The sequence below is a fragment of the Trematomus bernacchii genome, unplaced genomic scaffold (assembly GCF_902827165.1).
Source record: "Trematomus bernacchii unplaced genomic scaffold, fTreBer1.1, whole genome shotgun sequence".
In the NCBI taxonomy this organism is placed as follows: domain Eukaryota; kingdom Metazoa; phylum Chordata; class Actinopteri; order Perciformes; family Nototheniidae; genus Trematomus; species Trematomus bernacchii.
The window spans coordinates 2,552,659-2,570,565 of record NW_022988066.1 but is presented as its reverse complement, the minus strand read 5'-3'; the positions used below and the strand labels follow the sequence as shown (position 1 = coordinate 2,570,565).

General features: G+C 39.3%; 3 protein-coding genes across 5 annotated transcripts; 2 read left to right on the top strand and 1 right to left on the bottom strand.

The window, feature by feature from the left end:
- The first annotated feature begins 731 nt into the window (after positions 1-731).
- Positions 732-5,367, top strand: hmox2a (heme oxygenase 2a). 2 transcript variants are annotated; one of them, XM_034120475.1, is made up of 7 exons: positions 732-789; positions 1,378-1,469; positions 2,346-2,463; positions 2,788-2,955; positions 3,148-3,471; positions 4,062-4,203; positions 4,627-5,367. In XM_034120475.1, the coding sequence occupies exons 2-7, from the start codon at positions 1,378-1,380 to the stop codon at positions 4,752-4,754; spliced, it is 972 nt and encodes a 323-aa protein (XP_033976366.1). In that variant the 5' UTR covers positions 732-789; the 3' UTR covers positions 4,755-5,367. The 2 variants fall into 2 exon arrangements, with proteins under 2 accessions (XP_033976366.1, XP_033976367.1); XM_034120476.1 differs by having other exon boundaries at positions 753-789; positions 1,374-1,469.
- A 213-nt stretch (positions 5,368-5,580) lies between these two features.
- Positions 5,581-7,412, bottom strand: tmem186 (transmembrane protein 186). Its single transcript, XM_034120481.1, has 2 exons — positions 7,313-7,412; positions 5,581-6,663 (listed from the first exon to the last, which is right to left on the bottom strand). The coding sequence occupies exons 1-2, from the start codon at positions 7,325-7,327 to the stop codon at positions 6,007-6,009; spliced, it is 672 nt and encodes a 223-aa protein (XP_033976372.1). The 5' UTR covers positions 7,328-7,412; the 3' UTR covers positions 5,581-6,006.
- A 242-nt stretch (positions 7,413-7,654) lies between these two features.
- Positions 7,655-12,597, top strand: gde1 (glycerophosphodiester phosphodiesterase 1). Of its 2 annotated transcripts, XM_034120473.1 has the most exons (7): positions 7,656-7,809; positions 8,031-8,322; positions 8,935-9,110; positions 10,302-10,407; positions 10,935-11,027; positions 11,705-11,916; positions 12,009-12,255. In XM_034120473.1, the coding sequence occupies exons 2-7, from the start codon at positions 8,053-8,055 to the stop codon at positions 12,154-12,156; spliced, it is 1,005 nt and encodes a 334-aa protein (XP_033976364.1). In that variant the 5' UTR covers positions 7,656-7,809; positions 8,031-8,052; the 3' UTR covers positions 12,157-12,255. The 2 variants fall into 2 exon arrangements, with proteins under 2 accessions (XP_033976365.1, XP_033976364.1); XM_034120474.1 differs by having other exon boundaries at positions 7,655-8,322; positions 12,009-12,597.
- Positions 12,598-17,907: the final 5,310 nt, after the last annotated feature.

The window sequence follows — 17,907 nt, the reverse complement described above, 5'->3', positions numbered from 1 at the left end:
TGGTGGTCAAATCAATATATTACAGTACAGAGTGTGGTGATGCGTAAGGGGAAATCTGGGATCAATACGGTTATCGATGTTTATACATCCATGTGAAAAATCAATACTCCGTGATTTTTAAACAATAAACGATAATTCTGCATTCTAAGAAAAGCCATATCTTGAAAAATAAACTATTGGTAGTCAAATGTGTAGTTTGCACTCAAATCAAGTGTTTCTATCAAACTGCAAATATTTTGAAACTAATCCCGCACTTCAAAGTCAACTTTATTGTCAATCTTTGTGTGTAAAACAGAGAGATCGAAGTACTTTCCCACATTCCAAAGGAATAAAATAAAAATATATATAAAATATGTATACAAATATACAATATATATATATATACACATATAAAATCAACATACACATAAACATATGCACACATTGAAAAGGCATAAATAAAAGCACAAAAGTCCAAATTAAACAAAATAACATTCACTTCAAAATGATTAAGTGACTGTTATGTTGTATATATTGACTGTTGTGCTTTTATTTATGCCTTTTCAATGTGTGCATATGTATATATGTGTATGTTGATTTTTAAATATAATGTACAAATGTACAGTGATGCACATAAAGCGTACTCCATTTCCCATAACACATGCTTCAGATGTGTCCCGCCTCTTTTTTGCAATGAGAAATCTGATTGGTTGTCAAATCTGTATCACTGCATGACGAATTCTGATTGGCTTGTTGTACTTTGTGTCTACTGTCTTGCAGCGTGCTACATAAAGGCAGTATTTCTTCAAGGTAAACCAGCTTTTCGATCTAATTTTCCGAGTACAATGCAGTATACATAGTATAATGTTTGTGTTTTCACCAAACAAGAGCAGTTGTTGAAGGTGTGTCGTGTCAAAAAACTAAGACGCAACTGTAGCCAGCGAAGACGTGCAGTGCCAGTTTTGTAACTGTCCAGCAATGTCATCTCTTTGCTGACATTTGTTTTGAGAGAATATCTTTAAAAAAAATGGATCAAATGTTATAAGGTATTATTGAAAAAAATAACATTGACTAAAAAGGCACAAATGCACCTGGCTTTTAACCTGCACGGTAGATTTACCACCTTTATAGGGACCTGTTAAACTTGTTTATTTTTAATAGATAATTTACTCACTTTTTAGAGACACATATCACGGTTACATTTAGATGCAATCAGTAGGTTTAAGGAACTTGCCATGGTGTTTGCATAAGAATAAATAAAATTCTTGAAAAGAGGTTTAATAGTTGCAAACAGTACAGAAGTATACATTTAATATGTAGATATATTTTTCAAAATTAGATGCTGACCGGTTTTGTGCTGGATTGATGTATTATTGTCTCTCTCCTGCAACAAGCAAGATGACAAGCAAAACAAAGGCAGAGCCCAAATCCAGTGGTGTGACCAATGGAGGGGCAAGGATTGTTGTGGATGGTGATGACGAAGTTCTAAGGTAAGAAACCAAACCATGATCGTTGGTTGTTTCTGGCACCGAAACAATATTTGAATGATTTTAAGGGGACCTATCATGCAAAATGCACTTTTTGATGTCTTTTATACATGTGTCCCCGGTGTGTCGGGGAACTCACGCAGCGTCAGAAAACAAAACCCTCTCTCTTGTACCCAAATCTCTAAAAACGGGGCTACAACGGAGCTGATCCAGATTTGCGTCCGATATGACGTAATATCGGAAATGTAGGCTGGCTTTAGGATGTATAATAAGAACTGGATACAGCGTGGGAGGCGGGGCCTCGTTCATTCCTATGAGAGTTGCTCATTGGCGCATGAAGACAAAATGGCCCAACTTTTGAGAGAGCGAAACGTCACGAAAGTATTCATATAATCATATAATCCGTTCTTATTGTGCATCCGTGGGTAAAGGTAAAACTCATGTAGTACTGAACACGTCACATGAACGTGCCGGGCGGCGCGGTCCCGTGGGTTAGATGCGCGTTCATAATGCAAAGGAAAATAACTCTCAGAATAATGTTATTAGCACATTTTACAACTTGAGGACCAAATGTTTTTAATAAGGGCTATACAAATATTCATACTTGAATTTTCTGTTTTTTTAAAGCTTTATACCCCAAATCAGCACTTTTGAAACAGGAAGTGAAATAAAGGGATATTTACCACCCTCTATTTCATGGCTAGAATGGATGATCTGTTTGGTATTTTGAGCAAAACATTTCATAGACATGTTTTTTATATTTTTTTATATATCTGAGACCTATGCTATTGCCTAAAAATAGCATGATAGGTGCACTTTAAGCGAGTCAAATTCAGCAGGTTCTCATGTCAGTCCCTTTTCTCTCTCTGTTCCACCAAGCCCCACAGACCTGTCTGAGATGTTAGCAGAGGGAACCAAGGACTCCCACGACAAAGCAGAGAACTGCCAGTTTGTCAAAGATTTCCTCAGAGGCCGCATCAAACGAGAGCTGTTTAAGGTGTCCATACATTGTTGTTGCTCGACTTCCAATGATGATAGAAAAATGTCTGTCAGACTAACAAACTAACACAGGCACAATAATGGCACCAGTACCAACATTTAAACAAAACAGCAATAAATGCATACAAAAGTGAATCAGTAATATCTTACTTTTAGCTCTTGAATCCAACCTTTGCTTTTGCTCTTTGTCACAGTTCCCTATCAGTCTTTGCTATATTTCCAAAGAAATTAACAAATTGTCCCTTCACTAAGCACCAATTAACAACTTGTACCATATTACCTTTGTTTATCCCACTTTTTCTCTCTCTGTTTCTGTGGCCAGAGGGGCACAGCAGCTCTGTACTTTGTCTATGCAGCCATGGAGGAGGAGATTGAGAAGAATGAAGACCATCCTCACATCGCCCCGATCTATTTCCCTGCAGAGCTGCACCGGCGCGAGGCCCTGGCCCGGGACCTCGAGTACTTCTATGGAGAGGACTGGGAGAGCCAGGTCAGCAGAGAGCACAGTGTATTATTTTTCCAGCTTTCTGTAATTTGATCATAGTTCTATTCCATTATATGTCTACGCTTTCCTGAAAATATTATAAAATGGATTAAAACTAAAACAAACTTCTGCTGCAGAAATTACTCATCACTATAGAATTGACAGCCATTTCGATGACGTCCATGTTCTCCCTCACAGATCAGCCTCTCCGCTGGCACCAAGCCTTACGTGGACCGTATCCACGAGGTGGGACAGAGGGACCCGGTGCTGCTGGTGGCCCACTCCTACACCCGCTACATGGGGGACCTCTCAGGCGGACAGATCCTCAAGAAAGTGGCCCAGCGGGCGCTGAAACTCCCCTCCACAGGCGAGGGTCTTAACTTTTACCAGTTTGAGGGGATCCACAGTCAAAAAGGCTTCAAGCAGCTCTACCGGAGCAGGATGAACGAGCTCGAACTGGACGCTGAGACCAAAGAAAGGATTGTTGGCGAGTCCAACCGGGCCTTCAGCTTCAACATGATGGTGAGGGCAGCAGAAACAAAATGCATTAAGAAAGTTCAATCAGGAGAGACGGTTTTGATGTAATAATACATATTTATTGCGCAGATGCACAAATGAATGCAATGTTAATTTTGGCGATTAGGCCCCGTTGTGCAGGAAGTATCATTCGGGAAGGTAGAACCGATCCGATGAAACCCCCCTGGGGTCTAGACACTGGTGGTGGTGAATGGATAGTTGGGTCGGTCTGAAGAGGAGTGGTTTAGCTTGACCCTGGATTCAGAGGGACAGGAGGTGAAAAGGGGTGGAGGAGGGTTGCGTAGAGTCACCTGAAATGACAGCTGTCAGAGGGGGAAGAGCAGACTTAAAAGGTTTGACAGAACGCTATGATAGGCTCTTGGGAATAGAGCGAAGTGATTGGTTAAACTGAAGAGTGACGCCCCCGGTCACTTATTGAGAGGAGAGAGAGTAGTAACATGGGAATAGAGATACGTGAATGAGTAAAGACGGTCTTCCTGGTTGAACTTGCGCTGAGCTTCATTTGATGAGAATACATGTTATTTGAAAGAGAAAGAGAAAGTTATAACAAATCCCAATTTTTATTCTGTAAACAGGTCTTTACAGAGCTTGAAGAGATTGGGAAGACTATCAAAGAAGAAGTCCAAGATGCAGGGTTAGGACACAGTCATTCAGAGATCATGGAGGGGATGGATGGAGGTGATATCAACAAGTGTCCCTACTATGCAGCAAAAATGGGTGAGACAGTCCATAAAATATCACTTCATTATGCTTTTTAAAATAATAATCTGATTAGCTTCAGGTAATTTATACTACAGCACATTTAATGGTATGCAATAGGGTCCTTTAACTGAGATGTTTTTAAAAGTCCCAGCACAAAAGGATGTATGAGTGCGGGTGCCAACAATTATAATTTTATTTTGGAGAAAAAACTGTCACTTAAAAACAATGGGGGTCAAAAATAACCTTTTCACAGATTCATCCCTCTGTATTTAGTAAGTATTAGCTTGAATGATGCATGTTTAATTGAGCAAAGTCCCCCATATTGTAGCATATCTAAATGGGTGGTAATCCATGAAATGACTTGTTAATGATGACAGTCTTCCTGCTTTGTATGGCCTCATTCCTTCATTCTCTTCATCCCTCACCTCCTCTCTACAGTTGCCAGTGGAAATCCCACCTACGCCTGCCAGTTAGCCATGACGCTCCTCAGACACCCCCCCTGTCAGTGGGCTCTGGCCGCCTGGGTGGCTCTCCTCGCTGGTTTCACTGCCTGGTACCTTCTGTGAGCTTTGACACACTTTACCCTGCCATCAACTCTGAGCAAAGAGCTTTGAATCATATACTGCCTGAAAGTAGGAAACAATTAAGCAGGAAAAGAACAGTTTTTGATTATTTGTTTGCGGGCAAACATTTGCGGCATCCCATCATTGACATCTAACTAGCCAATTTGTTTTTGTTATGCTTTACTCAGTGGAAATATGCATACAGGGTTTACAAATGTATTTAATAAAGTAGGATGATGTACTGCTGCAGTTTCTGATTTTAAATAAAGGGCAGTCCATAAATAGTGATTCAATCTCAACAAGAGGCCATGGGTTAATATCATTCAGCTTGTGTTAAAGCCAATAAACCTTAACCTGGCAAAAATTCATAACAGCTTTCTTCAGAGATCCTCATTTGAATTACTTCGATAACAAAAAAGTGACTTTGCACATTTTTGTTCTACAGAGGTTTGGGGGGGAAGTCTGTATACATTGTACTAATGATGCAGTAACTTCAACAGTTCTGCTGAGGTATCTTCTCCAGGCCACCAGGGGGCAGGATAGCATTGAGATTGACTATTATAGCTATGGTTGTGAAAACTGAAGGTTACAAAAGGCCTAGGAACCATATCTTGTATACAAATTGATCATACAACAATGGTATATTTAATTTAAGTTATAAAGTCACAGAAAAAAGTGTGACTAAAGTATGCATGTATAATAGTTTTCTTCTATGTGATGGTATTAACAAATGCCCTATTATACTTTTAATGTAGATGGGTCACTGTGCATGCCTGAGTCACTTAGAGTATTTAAATAATCTACTCTTCATATACCTTGAAATACTTGTCACTAAATTATCCATGAATTTCAGTGTAAAACATTAGAAGAAAAATACTTAAGTTTTATTTTCTGTTTTCACACATTCTGTTTGATCCATTAAGACCAAATTAACATATTACTGCCATCACACTTGTTATGTTTTTTCATTCTGAAGGCCACAGTCCTGCTGAACCCTCAAAATATGCTTCCTTAATCATCAATCACAGGCTTCATTGAATATTTAAAGGGAGCTTGTTATTCATGGTGGAGACTTGAGATAAACAACGACTTACATATCTCAGTCACAGATCAATGTCAGCCTTCCCCCATAAAATCGTATTTTCCATGCAGAACAGATCCTTCTCAAAACAGTTTATTTAAAAGCTTAACAAATAGGAGCACTACCTGTTGACTAGTACTGTCTCAACCTCTCCATTTTCAAAAAATTGAATTATCAAATCCCAAACACCTTTTTAAAACCCTGTTTGTCCACCACACGTCCAAAATGAGTGGAGAAATACAATGTCTGTGGAGTGCTGAATCTCTTTAGTTTGAATATATTCTCTTTTCCGGTATCACCTGTATCAGAAATTGTCATAACATCTGACACAGGCAGGTAGATATCATTACGCCGGCCCCAGAATGTGAGGTGGGATACTTTGAGGGTGGTCTGGGAGGGGTCCAGGTACATCCTCCCCACCACACTCCTGAAGAAGTGACTGGCGGTGAACAGCATGGCGCCAGCAAACAGCGCTGTCCCCGTACAGTAGCTGACGAGGAAGAAGGGGACGTCTCCATGGAGGTAGAAGAAGTACACCGGTGGCAAGAGGACCATGGTGAATGCGGTTTGGAGCAGCTTGAGCCTGGACACAGCTCTGAGGAGCCTTATGTGCGGCATGTTGTAAATCACAGTGTACTTCTCTGTTGTCAGGTCAGAGTACCTGGCCAGGGCTGTGATTTTAGGTATCAGGGGTCCCTGGAAGTTCTGCTGGATGGGGGTGAGACTTGAATGAGGCTGCACACCATAAGATATCCGACCTGTGAGTAGACATGATCCTCTGGGGCAGGACAGGATGTGGGAGGTTACCCTGCGCAGCAGCACTGACCTGATCTGTAGAAAAGTAACAGGTACAGTTGATACTGTGCAAGAGCAAAAACAACCTACAAAATAAATGATAAGAAAACGTATTTGCAAAAACTCAGAATAATATAGAATAAGAATATAATTTTAACAGAAAGTGCAAAACATCTCTAATTTTCTCTTTAATTTGAAACAGTCAGACATTTTCGAGACAACAAACAATTAAGGAAAAGAAAATCAGAATATAAATTGATAGGGAATAAACTGTTAATTACAACTTTTACACCAAGTTATACAAAGTAATGCAATACAGCACCACTAATAAACACAAAAGCTTAAAAGTCTCAACAACAATTAAACATAAATAAGAGGGCTATAACAGGTTTCTCAATTCAGATTCAGTCTTTCAGTTGTTTGAATGTATGAGCAAGGTACCACGAGAAATCATTCATATGTAACTTTGTTTTAATTAGAAGTGAGGTAACAGTAATAATGTTAATATGCAAAGACTATTATGTTAGTATCGATTAACCAGAGTGGAACACAGTAGATTACTTCAGATTGACCTGTCATACATTCAAGGCAAAGCAGCAGTTAGCTTGTGCTGCTACTAAATCAACTTATTTTTACACTATTTTCAATTAAATCAATGTAAAAATGTGAGAGAGAAGGGGCTCACCATGACTGACGACATGATTAATAGAAGAAGAAAAACCAAGAAACACCAATCTTGTTGGAAGTAAGAGACCAAAGGCAACACTTTCAGAGCTGTTAGTTTACATGACCTACACACTCTGACCCGGATGTTATGCGTATAAAAACTACAATCAACGTTGTTAAAACTACTATTACTGTTATATTTTAAATTCATGGCTTAAGAGCAGTTTTTCTCCATTATTGAATTAAAATAATAAAGATTAAAAAAAGACATCTTAGTTAAAAAACATGACCCGGATGTATTCAACAAAGATTATTTTTAAAATATTGTATATATGCTCACGTGTCCGGTCCGCCCCCTTGTGGGAAAGTCGTATATGATCACAAACTTTGAATTCCTTTTTTTATTAAATCTCACCTGAACCTAACTCAGTACTTAGCTGCAAAGGTAATGCAGCTTGCGGAAAAGACGCGCAACGTGAGGCAGAGTTGTCATATCCGCCGCAGACAGTCATAACAGTGAGTTCCCGTTTTCATGTGAACTGTCACTGCAGTTTCAGGCTTTATCCTGTTGCTAAGCATTGTATTTATCTGGTTTTAGCAGTAAGGTAGGCGGAGCATGACGTCATCTCATAGAGGGTGTTTGAATAAAGTACACTTAGCAGGGATGGTAGCGGAATGCTTAACTGAGAGGCTGCGGAGCAATTTGACACCAGGTCCCGCTTTCCCTTATTTGACAGTCGGGAAGGAATAGAGGACACCATGCTGCAGCTCGGAGATGAAGTCACCTTGTACTCGGTGGTCTTCGTGCTGGTCCTACTGGGGACCCGCAGCCCGGTGTGGACCACCGCCCTCACCGTCTCCCTCTACCTCTTTGTGGCCATGTTCCGGTTCCCCCAGGTACCGAGCAGCCGAGCCAGGCAGGTGCTGCACCCGCTCAGGGGCACGGTGGGCTCCGGCCGGGTGTCGGTGGTCGCTCACCGGGGCGGAGGGCACGACGCTCCGGAGAACACGATAGTCGCCATACGAGAGGTGAGAGTAGGGTGGGAGAGTGTTTGGGGCTTTTTCCTTCACATGTCCAGGGATGGTGTCACTCACAGCCTCCCAGAGTGTTACCATGGTGACAAGGGGCAAACCATCACTGGATTCTGATCATATCTGGTCATATCCTCTTGATATCTTAATAAAGTGTAACATATTGCCATAGTTCTGTAAAATGGCATTGTTAACATTCAGCACTACAGCCTCAAATTATCCACACTGCTCTTTATTGAACTGTAGTGTGACTGGAACCTTTACCACATATATTCCATGGTCAAACCAATACTGTAGCCTACTTTGTTTTAATGTCCCTAAAGGAACGTTTTAAAACTGTACACTGATCAGGATATTCAGAATTTGAAAAACAAATCTGTAAACGCTCTTGAGTGGACAACTACATAGTGGAGATTGTATTCAAACAATGGCTTATTGCTTGAGTTTATTGTTGGTTATACTGGCCAACATAAACCAGTACTGATCAGAAGTCAGTGAAGGTTGGGATTTAGATGCAATCTTATTTGTTGACATAACTGGCCACAACCAGAAGCAAACCCTCCTGAAATACTTGTTTGCCAACCCTCTCATTCATCTGTCCCTGTTAAGGCCAGTAAAAATGGGGCGACAGGTGTGGAGTTGGACCTGGAGTTCTCAGCCGACGGCGTCCCGATACTGATGCACGATGAGACTGTGGACCGGACCACCAACGGGTCGGGACCCCTCTGCCAGATGAGACTGTCAGAGCTGGGTAATCTGGACGCAGCTGCTAAACACAGACTCAGGTAAAAAAAAGAAAGATGTAGCTTAAGATGCATACAAGCAGACAGATGTGCAGACATTACACATTGTATTCTTTGGGAACTTTTTGATTTTTGAACACTAGATTTAGGATGATCCAGGATTCGCAGCATGTATGTCAATGAAATAAGAGACTGTATGAAATCTATTATCTTTGTTTATAAAGCCACTGGGGGTGGGAGAAATACAATCTGGCAGCAGGAGAACAAGTCGTGCAGGTTTTGTGGGCTAGCTGAAGGGTAAAAGTTTTAAAATATATGTGCTCCATTAAGTTTTAGTGTCTTGAGACTTATCTTTGATTGCAACATGCTGTTGTAGCCTGAAGAGTACCGTCTTTTTTTCTAATGGGCTTGTTTAAATTGTACTTTCTGCAGCAAAGTTGCCTGATTCAGAATATATTGTTCAGGCTCAGCTGTTAGAAAAGCTGAATTGATTGTTATACAGATACATGTGGAGATGTTTGATGGTGGTGGTTGATGTGCATAGATATTGGAGGCCTTGAATATTTGTAAGTAAATACTAAAAGAGATATTAAATAGTCATGTAACACATTCATTCATTGCTCTTATCAGTTTAGACACAAGAGAGCCATGTTGTTATTTATACATAGAGGTGTGTGTCAGACAAAAAGACCACAGGTTTCTAAAAACAACTCTCTTCTGAACAAACAAAAGGAGAAAGTAAAATGCAAAACAGTCACTCAAAGATAGGAAAAAACATATAAAAAAGCACCAAAATAGGCTTTTGTATTTCTTAAAACATTAGAGCATGTTAATAGGTCATATAGTAGATATCACAATGTTACAGGACACACAAGAAACAAAGCTTTGCTGATTCATATATAGTGTCCTAAGATAAACTAATATAATGAGGATGATAAGCAAAACATGTCCATATACGCTTTATGAATGTTGGCAATCGGCCACTGAAGTGTCAACAAGTTTGCTAATGCCACTAAGTTCTGTAAATACGGATTTGTATTACAATCACATAGGAGGCCTTGCAGTTACTGAACTACACTGCCTTACCCAGGCAAAGTCCTGTCTATACTTTCAGACACATGCTAAGAGTCTAAGATGTACAGTTAAATTCATGATTATCATCACATGCACTATGATCCAGGTAATGTCGGTTCATAGTGTAATGTTTCCCACGTGTGTGTCCTCTGTCACCAGCGACACGTTTGCTGGGGAGAAGATCCCGACTCTGGAGGAGGCGGTGGAGGAGTGCATCAAACTGCAGCTCACCATCTACTTTGACGTTAAAGGTCACCCAGATGAGGTACTGTTAACCAAACTAACTTTAGAATGTGCAATCCATCTATACGTCATATTTGTTGATTTAATTGATGTGTACATAGTAAGCATTGCATAATGAAGAGAACAGGGGTTATTTTGTAGCAAAGATAGCCTTTACTGAGCCATAGTACACAATCATCACAACAAACTGAGCCAGAGACAACAGTCAGTGTTGCAACTCCTTGCTGACACATGCAGTTATATTTGTATACCTAATGCCATTTAAACTTCAGAGTTTGGACCATTTAGTTGTGCATATCTTCAAGCTAATTGCTATTGCATGAATGTAAATCCCTTACTCTGCACACTTTTAGATGGATAATGAATACAGGACTACAGTTGACAATTGAGTTCAGGGCCTGCCGCAGTGCAGCTACACATAAACAGCTGCTAGATACCACCAAACTGTTGCACGGGAAAACACACACACAGCTCTAAAAAGCCTCTTACACAAAAATCTAAACAGTGGACTGTCCTTCAATAACCATGTGTTTCTCCCCCCTCTCCCAGGCAGCTGCAGCCCTGAAAGAAGTGTATAAAAAACACCCAGTCCTCTACAACAGTAGCATTGTCTGCTCCTTTGAGCCCAAAGTCATCTACAGGGTAAGAGGCTCTTTGAAGATCGTTTGAACTGGGTGTTCCTAGGTAGTGTACTACATCTGAAACACATCAGAGTTGTGGAACAAAATGGGATTGTCAATAAACAACTGTACTTTTTTTAACAAGATAGTAAAAAGCATGCATACATTGCTGCGAACACAACCAAATATAATGGTTTGTTCTGGTCAGATTCCTCCAGTGTAAACACAACATTTGAGCAGTTCTCAAGCACTTTGATCTAAAGCTACATTTCACTGTTTTTTATGATTCAATATGTAGCCTGAACACTGGGTGAAAATAAACTTGCACCTCAGGTGACACCGATACAAAGGAGTCTGCATGTTACCATATTTCTAGAAACATAATTTAACTGGAACAATATAAATACACTTTTTTATTTTGTCATGTTGCTTAATGCTTTAGCTCAGATTCTCCATAAAATAAGATAAGAAGAACTTTATTGATCCTAAGTTGGGAAATGTTTCTGTCCATCTCTGTAACACCAACAATGAAAGCTATACAAGCTGTGATAACCTGACCAATATTGATTACCAAACAGACAACACAATATTGATGTGGTACTGATTAAATAAACTACAACATTTACTTTGATTGCTGCCATTGATTACATCACTGTTTAAAAAGAAATATGGCTTACATTGACTATCACTCAACCTCAGATGAGGCAGAGCGACCCAGAAGTGGTCACAGCACTGACCCACCGGCCATGGAGCCTGAGTCGGTTGGGAGACGGTGCCTCCCGATTCTCGTCGCCATGGAAACACAGTTGGATGACAGCATTGGACGTGATGTTGGACTGGGCGCACCATCACGTGCTGTGGAAGCTCTGTGGCATCTCAGCCTTCCTCGTACAGAAGAACCTTGTCTCACCGTGAGTAGATGGACACCTTTTTGGATCACATGGTGTTTTTAGAACCACTAAAGAATAAGAGTAACTGTTAATAACTGAGTTTCTGTCTGCAGGGAATATGTCCAGTACTGGGCCCAGAGGGGGGTAGAAGTGGTAGCATGGACAGTCAACACTAAAGTGGAGAAGGACTACTACCAGGAGCTGCTGCAAGTCAACTACATCACAGACAGCCTGGTGGAGGACTGTGACCCCCATTACTGAGAAACATATGATGCCAGCACAGGATGTGATCACACACACACACTGATTAAAAAGATCAGATCTGTACGGACCATTTCATTTTTCTACTTGTCACTCAAAATGGGGCACCAGGTAAGAGAACAAGTGCCACTCTTTTCTTCTGCACATGTCACATTGTGAATGTGTGCATGTTAGTTTGAGGCGATCAAACGAACCAGAAAGGGTGCTAAACGTAATAACAAGGGACATGGTATGCATTTATAGATATTTTGGTGTCCAAATGTACTGTGTTCACCAACTCAGGACTGCAATGATTGTTTTCTTGGTAATGATGTATGTTCTTCTGTATTTCAAGTCCCACAGTGCAGTATCACACACTGTCTGTGCTTTTTACCAATAAACATTTCATGTCTTTTACCAAAGCAAATAAGGATGTAGAATTAAATATGATGAGTAAACATATGGTGACTTTTTGACTTTGCATGACTTTGCTATGTGGTTCTTTTATTCAGGTTCTTATATTAATCTTTCAATTAAAAAAACGTAAATTGCTTTTATGGTGTCACACTTCTGGACCCCACTGTAACTGGGGAGTTAGAGTAAGGTTTTGAGCCCCGTCATTGCGCTGGAGTTGGTAGATAAGACAGATAGAGTACTACTGTTGATAAGCTTTATGACCCCAATATCAACCTTACTTGCATTTGATTTATGTCTTATTTGGTCTAAGCAGACTTGACAACCTAAAAAAGTAAATGTGGAAGGCTTATTTCCCTGTTAATAAAATAAATACATCAATTTCATTTCATTTGATGCATAGTGGGCAGCAGGGTGACACAGTTCAGTTGTGTGAGCTGACATTCTGCAGCCAAGACGTATGTAGGAAATGATTCAGTAGTTTAACACTAAAACTAAAGGCATTAAGGGTGCTCATATTGTCTAAGAAGATCAGAAAAATACTTTTGACACCAATGTTTTGAGCTTTTTATACTTATGAATGCTGGAGAAATGGTCAGCAGCAGTGTGACAGCTGATACATAAAGTATATCTTACAATAGAATGGCCATGGTTTGGAGCCTGTGAGTGTTAAGCCTGTGAAGTGTGGACTGTTGATTATTAGCCTCTAAAGTCTCAGGTGATGGCCCAGATAGTACAGATGGATGGGGGGGGGGGGATATGCTGTGTTGGATATCACCCTGGATAAGCCTGTCTGAGCCGCTTCTAATATATCAAAGATCGTACAGGGAAGCTACAAAGGGATGCAGTAATATATGCCCTTATATTAATGTTACAGTGGAGGGTCTACAACTGAAGATACAAAAGTAACTAAATAAATATTATATATAATATTTTTTAAAGCTTTTTTTGTCACACCATGCATTCAATATTTACAATAAGAGTTAAATGGTACATTATGCAGTCTCTTGGTTATTGCTAAATGAGTGTGCAGAAAAAGGCCACTTTTATTTGACTTTTTCTTCGACACGTCTATCCATCTGAGCGTTTGGTTTAGTAATTATTAGATGAAAGGTGATCGCACCCTGACAAGGGGCGTGCTGTGACGTCACTGAGGGGGGTTGCCCCGCTCCGTAAAGCGATCAGAGATGAACAGAAACAACGAGGGCGGAAATAAAGAAGATCTTACTTCAAAGTAAAAGACAATTAAAGGAAGAGATTGTAGGGAACTTAGAATTCCTATCGTTTTACCATGTTAAATAATGAATGCATCTTGATAACTTAAGTCAATTAATTTCAGTTGTATTATTAACACATCACATGTACTGTTTATTTTACTCATTGGTTGTGTTATGTTGTTGCAAGCTATAACGATGGGGTTGTTTTATTTTCCCATAATTTTAAACCCTGTCAAGATGAATTTAATTTTGTTTAAAAATGCATCTATATTTTTGGGAAACCATTTCCTATTCTATGGGATTAGTTTTGTTTCATAAAGATAAAGCAACACTTTCTCAGAATAAAGCAAAACTAAGAGTTTAAGAGAAAAAATGAACTGAGTCAAGCAAAATACATTTAATTTAAAAAATAAAACTATAAATTGCAAACAAATCATTTGTGTAATCATGTAAACTATAAGTATTTTTTCTTTGTTTTAACATGTCTTTTTGTTTGCAGTTCTTTGCTTCTTTCTCAATGATCAAACTTTTGCTCTCGCTGCAGCTCTCTCGTTTGCGCTCCCTCATTTTTTGTTTTCGATTCTGACACAAACGTCCCAGGTAGGCGGGACTTTCAGGGGTGCGTCCCCATTGGCTACTCAGTTTTTGAGTGACAGCCCACTACACCACAGATCATACAGTGCAACTCATGCAGCAAACTCCGGAGTCCACTCGGCCACGTTTGTGTTGGTGTCTCCTGGGACATCCCGGAGTTTTCATGAAAATATCGGACTTATCTTATGGATTGCTGTGCATTATACTTGTGTTGTGTAGTTTATACTTCATTCCAACTTTAAATATTTTAATACCTGAACACACTGCTGCTGTAAAATAATTTTATATTTATTTATTTTATTGATAAAAAAAACACATCTATGTATTTTCAAGCTAAAGGTGATACACAATATAAACTGTATACTGTTATTTATTCAAAGACATGTTACATTTCAAAAGCATATAGGCTATGGCTATGTTTAGGACAAACAATTAAAGACTGCTTTAATTTAACAAATTCTACAATATAAAAGTGGCAGATTTGCTTTATTAAACAGACCAGGGGCCTCATTTATAAAGCCTTGCGTAGGATTCACGTGGGAAGGTTGCTTACGTAGGACAAAGCAAATAAATACGCACAGACATTTTCCGATTCATAAAACACTGCCAAAATAAAGGTTTCCCTTTATAAATCACAATCAACTCGAAATGCGGCGCAGCTTTTGCGGACTTCACGTAACGCCCATATTTGCCTATAAATAGTCAAAGAAACGCCCCGTATTAATAATCATTTTGACTGACTGCATGAAGAAGATCGCAGGAAATGACGACAGAACAGCTAAAAAAGACATCTCACACCGTGTCAGATTTTGGTTCTTTTGGGAAGGTGGAGACAAATCACATCGTTTGGTGGATGCAGTTTGAACCAGAGTAGCAGCATGGAGGTCGGATCGTCACCAAAATAAATAAATAAGTGGTCCGAAAAAAGTTAATGACACGTAACCTTCCTCAGGCAGTGTGTCAGTGTGTTTATGCCGGGGACAGGAGACCCCCCCATGATGATAAACTGTAAGAAAGTATCGGGGGATCCCTGCGGAGTGGAGTCAATGAATGTTTATTTTGTTATTTGGTGGTTTGTGTTCCAGCTGTCGATCAGCTGTGCGTCTCCACTGCAGCCTGTGCGTCTCAACCCCCCCGCAGCAACTCTATCCACCACTTAAATGAAATAAAACAAATGTGTTGTGTAATATCAGCTGCCAAATCTACCAAATATATGGTGTTCTTAGTTTCCATACCTCCTGTGTTTTATGAGCGACTTGTCAAGTCTTAGCAAACGGCATAAAACATGATTAAACATGATAGTATATAAAACCATGGTCGTATACAACCTATAGAAATACAAAACGGCCTCAGTTTAGACGAAATTCTGTCCTTCTGCATACCGCATCATTTATGAGAATACATGTCATAACATTAAGACAGCATATTCGAGGTGGTTTTCAATAACATATCTATACAGATATGTTATTGAAAACCATATTTATTTCTCCAAGTTACGTTTTTGTGTGCACTGAGGAGTCGCAAACAGGCGTTTGTTTAATCATTTTAAGATTGGCTTTAATCAATTTTTGCAAATGAATTCTTCATATATGATACATGAGAGGTAACATTATATTTATGGTATTATTTTCACATATTTATCTCCATTCTTCCTTCTGCCAATGGTGTTGCAGTTTCTCGTCTCTCCCGTTGTTGTGCTTAGTGCGTACGCATGGGTCAGAGTTTGCGTGGAGGTTCGCACATTTTCCCGTCAAGTTTGTTTTTTATAAATCGCACACATTGCTTAGAAACTGGCGTACGCCATCTTTTGAGCGTACGCACCGTTTATAAATGAGGCCCCAGACCTAGGTTGCATACCGCATCTTACTATGTTGGTCTGAAGAGCTGAAGCATTCATACACAATGGATAAAAACTGTGTTGTCTCATTCTATATCCTGTGAGAAAATGATATACATTTAGCATAAAAAATTCGACATACTATTCCTAGCCTGAGGAAGATATGAATAATCAACAGATTTGAATGGAATCTCTAACATTTTCATGTAGAATAAAGACAAAAGAGTGATTATACAAATTACATTTATTGAAATTTGAACCAGAAGATGAAGTCTCAAAGAATGTTTTAAATAAAAGGACATAAAACAAAAAGGTGTATAATAATACAATCTATTAAATGTATATGTAAAGACATTTGGTCAAATGAAATGACACTGAGCAAGTGATAACAGCAACGCCCAGCATGGATGAAGCTGGTGCAGGTCTTTCTTCATGCCCCCCCTCCGTGCTGTCCCCTCAGAGGAAGTGGGAAAACGGGATAAGACTCTGGACACCACGCTGTCTCAATGATCCACACTGTTAATATGAGAGGAAAATAAATGTTTTAGGAAATGAAAAATGTTAAGTTAACAAATAAAACTCAGCTCAGGGGCAGTCATGGAGAAGAAGTAAACTCAGCCTTCATTGATTTTCATATCAAATAAGCTATCATGGCTTATACTCGCATATCCAAACAGAATCATGAAAGCATGTTGGTAGAGTCAGGCACACGAGTCCGAGTGTCTGAACGCTCACTCACTGCTAGCTATGTAGCTAACTGTCCGTGCTGTTAGGCTACTTAGCTTGCATTGCTATGGATCTAAAGGTAGCAAAAGCTAACTTTCATAGCATAGCTTTTCTTTACTTCTCACTTAACACAATAAAGAAACAGACCGTATAGTGTACTATAAACAAACAACACAAATGATCAATACTTACATATATTTTCACTTGTAGCATTATAATAATTGAAATGCTGGTTCTTCTGGTGGTGTTAGTTCTATCCACGCTCAGCTACCGCACCGCAGCTGCACTGTACAATCGCTGGAGGCTGTCACTCAAAAACTGAGTAGCCAATGGGGACGCACCCCTGAAAGTCCCGCCTACCTGGGACGTTTGTGTCAGAATCGAAAACAAAAAATGAGGGAGCGCAAACGAGAGAGCTGCAGCGAGAGCAAAAGTCTGATCATTGAGAAAGAAGCAAAGAGAACTGCAAACAAATAGATATGTTAAAACAAAGAAAAAATACTTATAGTTTACATGATTACACAAATGATAATAGTTTTATTTTTTAAATTACATTTATTTTGCTTGACTCAGTTTTTTTCTTCTCTTAAACTCTTAGTTTTGCTTGATTCTGAGAAAGTGTTCCTTTATCTTTATGAAACAAAACTAATCCCATACTATTCACAACACAAACACAATTCTTAACAAAAAGGATTACATAATATAGCTTACTAACTCAAAAAAACATCCCAACTGTTCTTGCTTCCTGTTGGCTCTATAGATTATCCTATTCTTTTTGACAATGTTTTATAATTACATTGCAACCGAGTGATGTAATAACACAATGTGCTTGAATACAAAACATATAAGTCCTCTAAATGTTGGACATTACATTTCAATTTCATCCAAAGTGACTTACAATAAGATTCAAACACGAATATTCAAACTCACAACAACAAGGTGCTTGATGGTCTGATTTGCATTTAGTAACCAAACTCAAGCCAA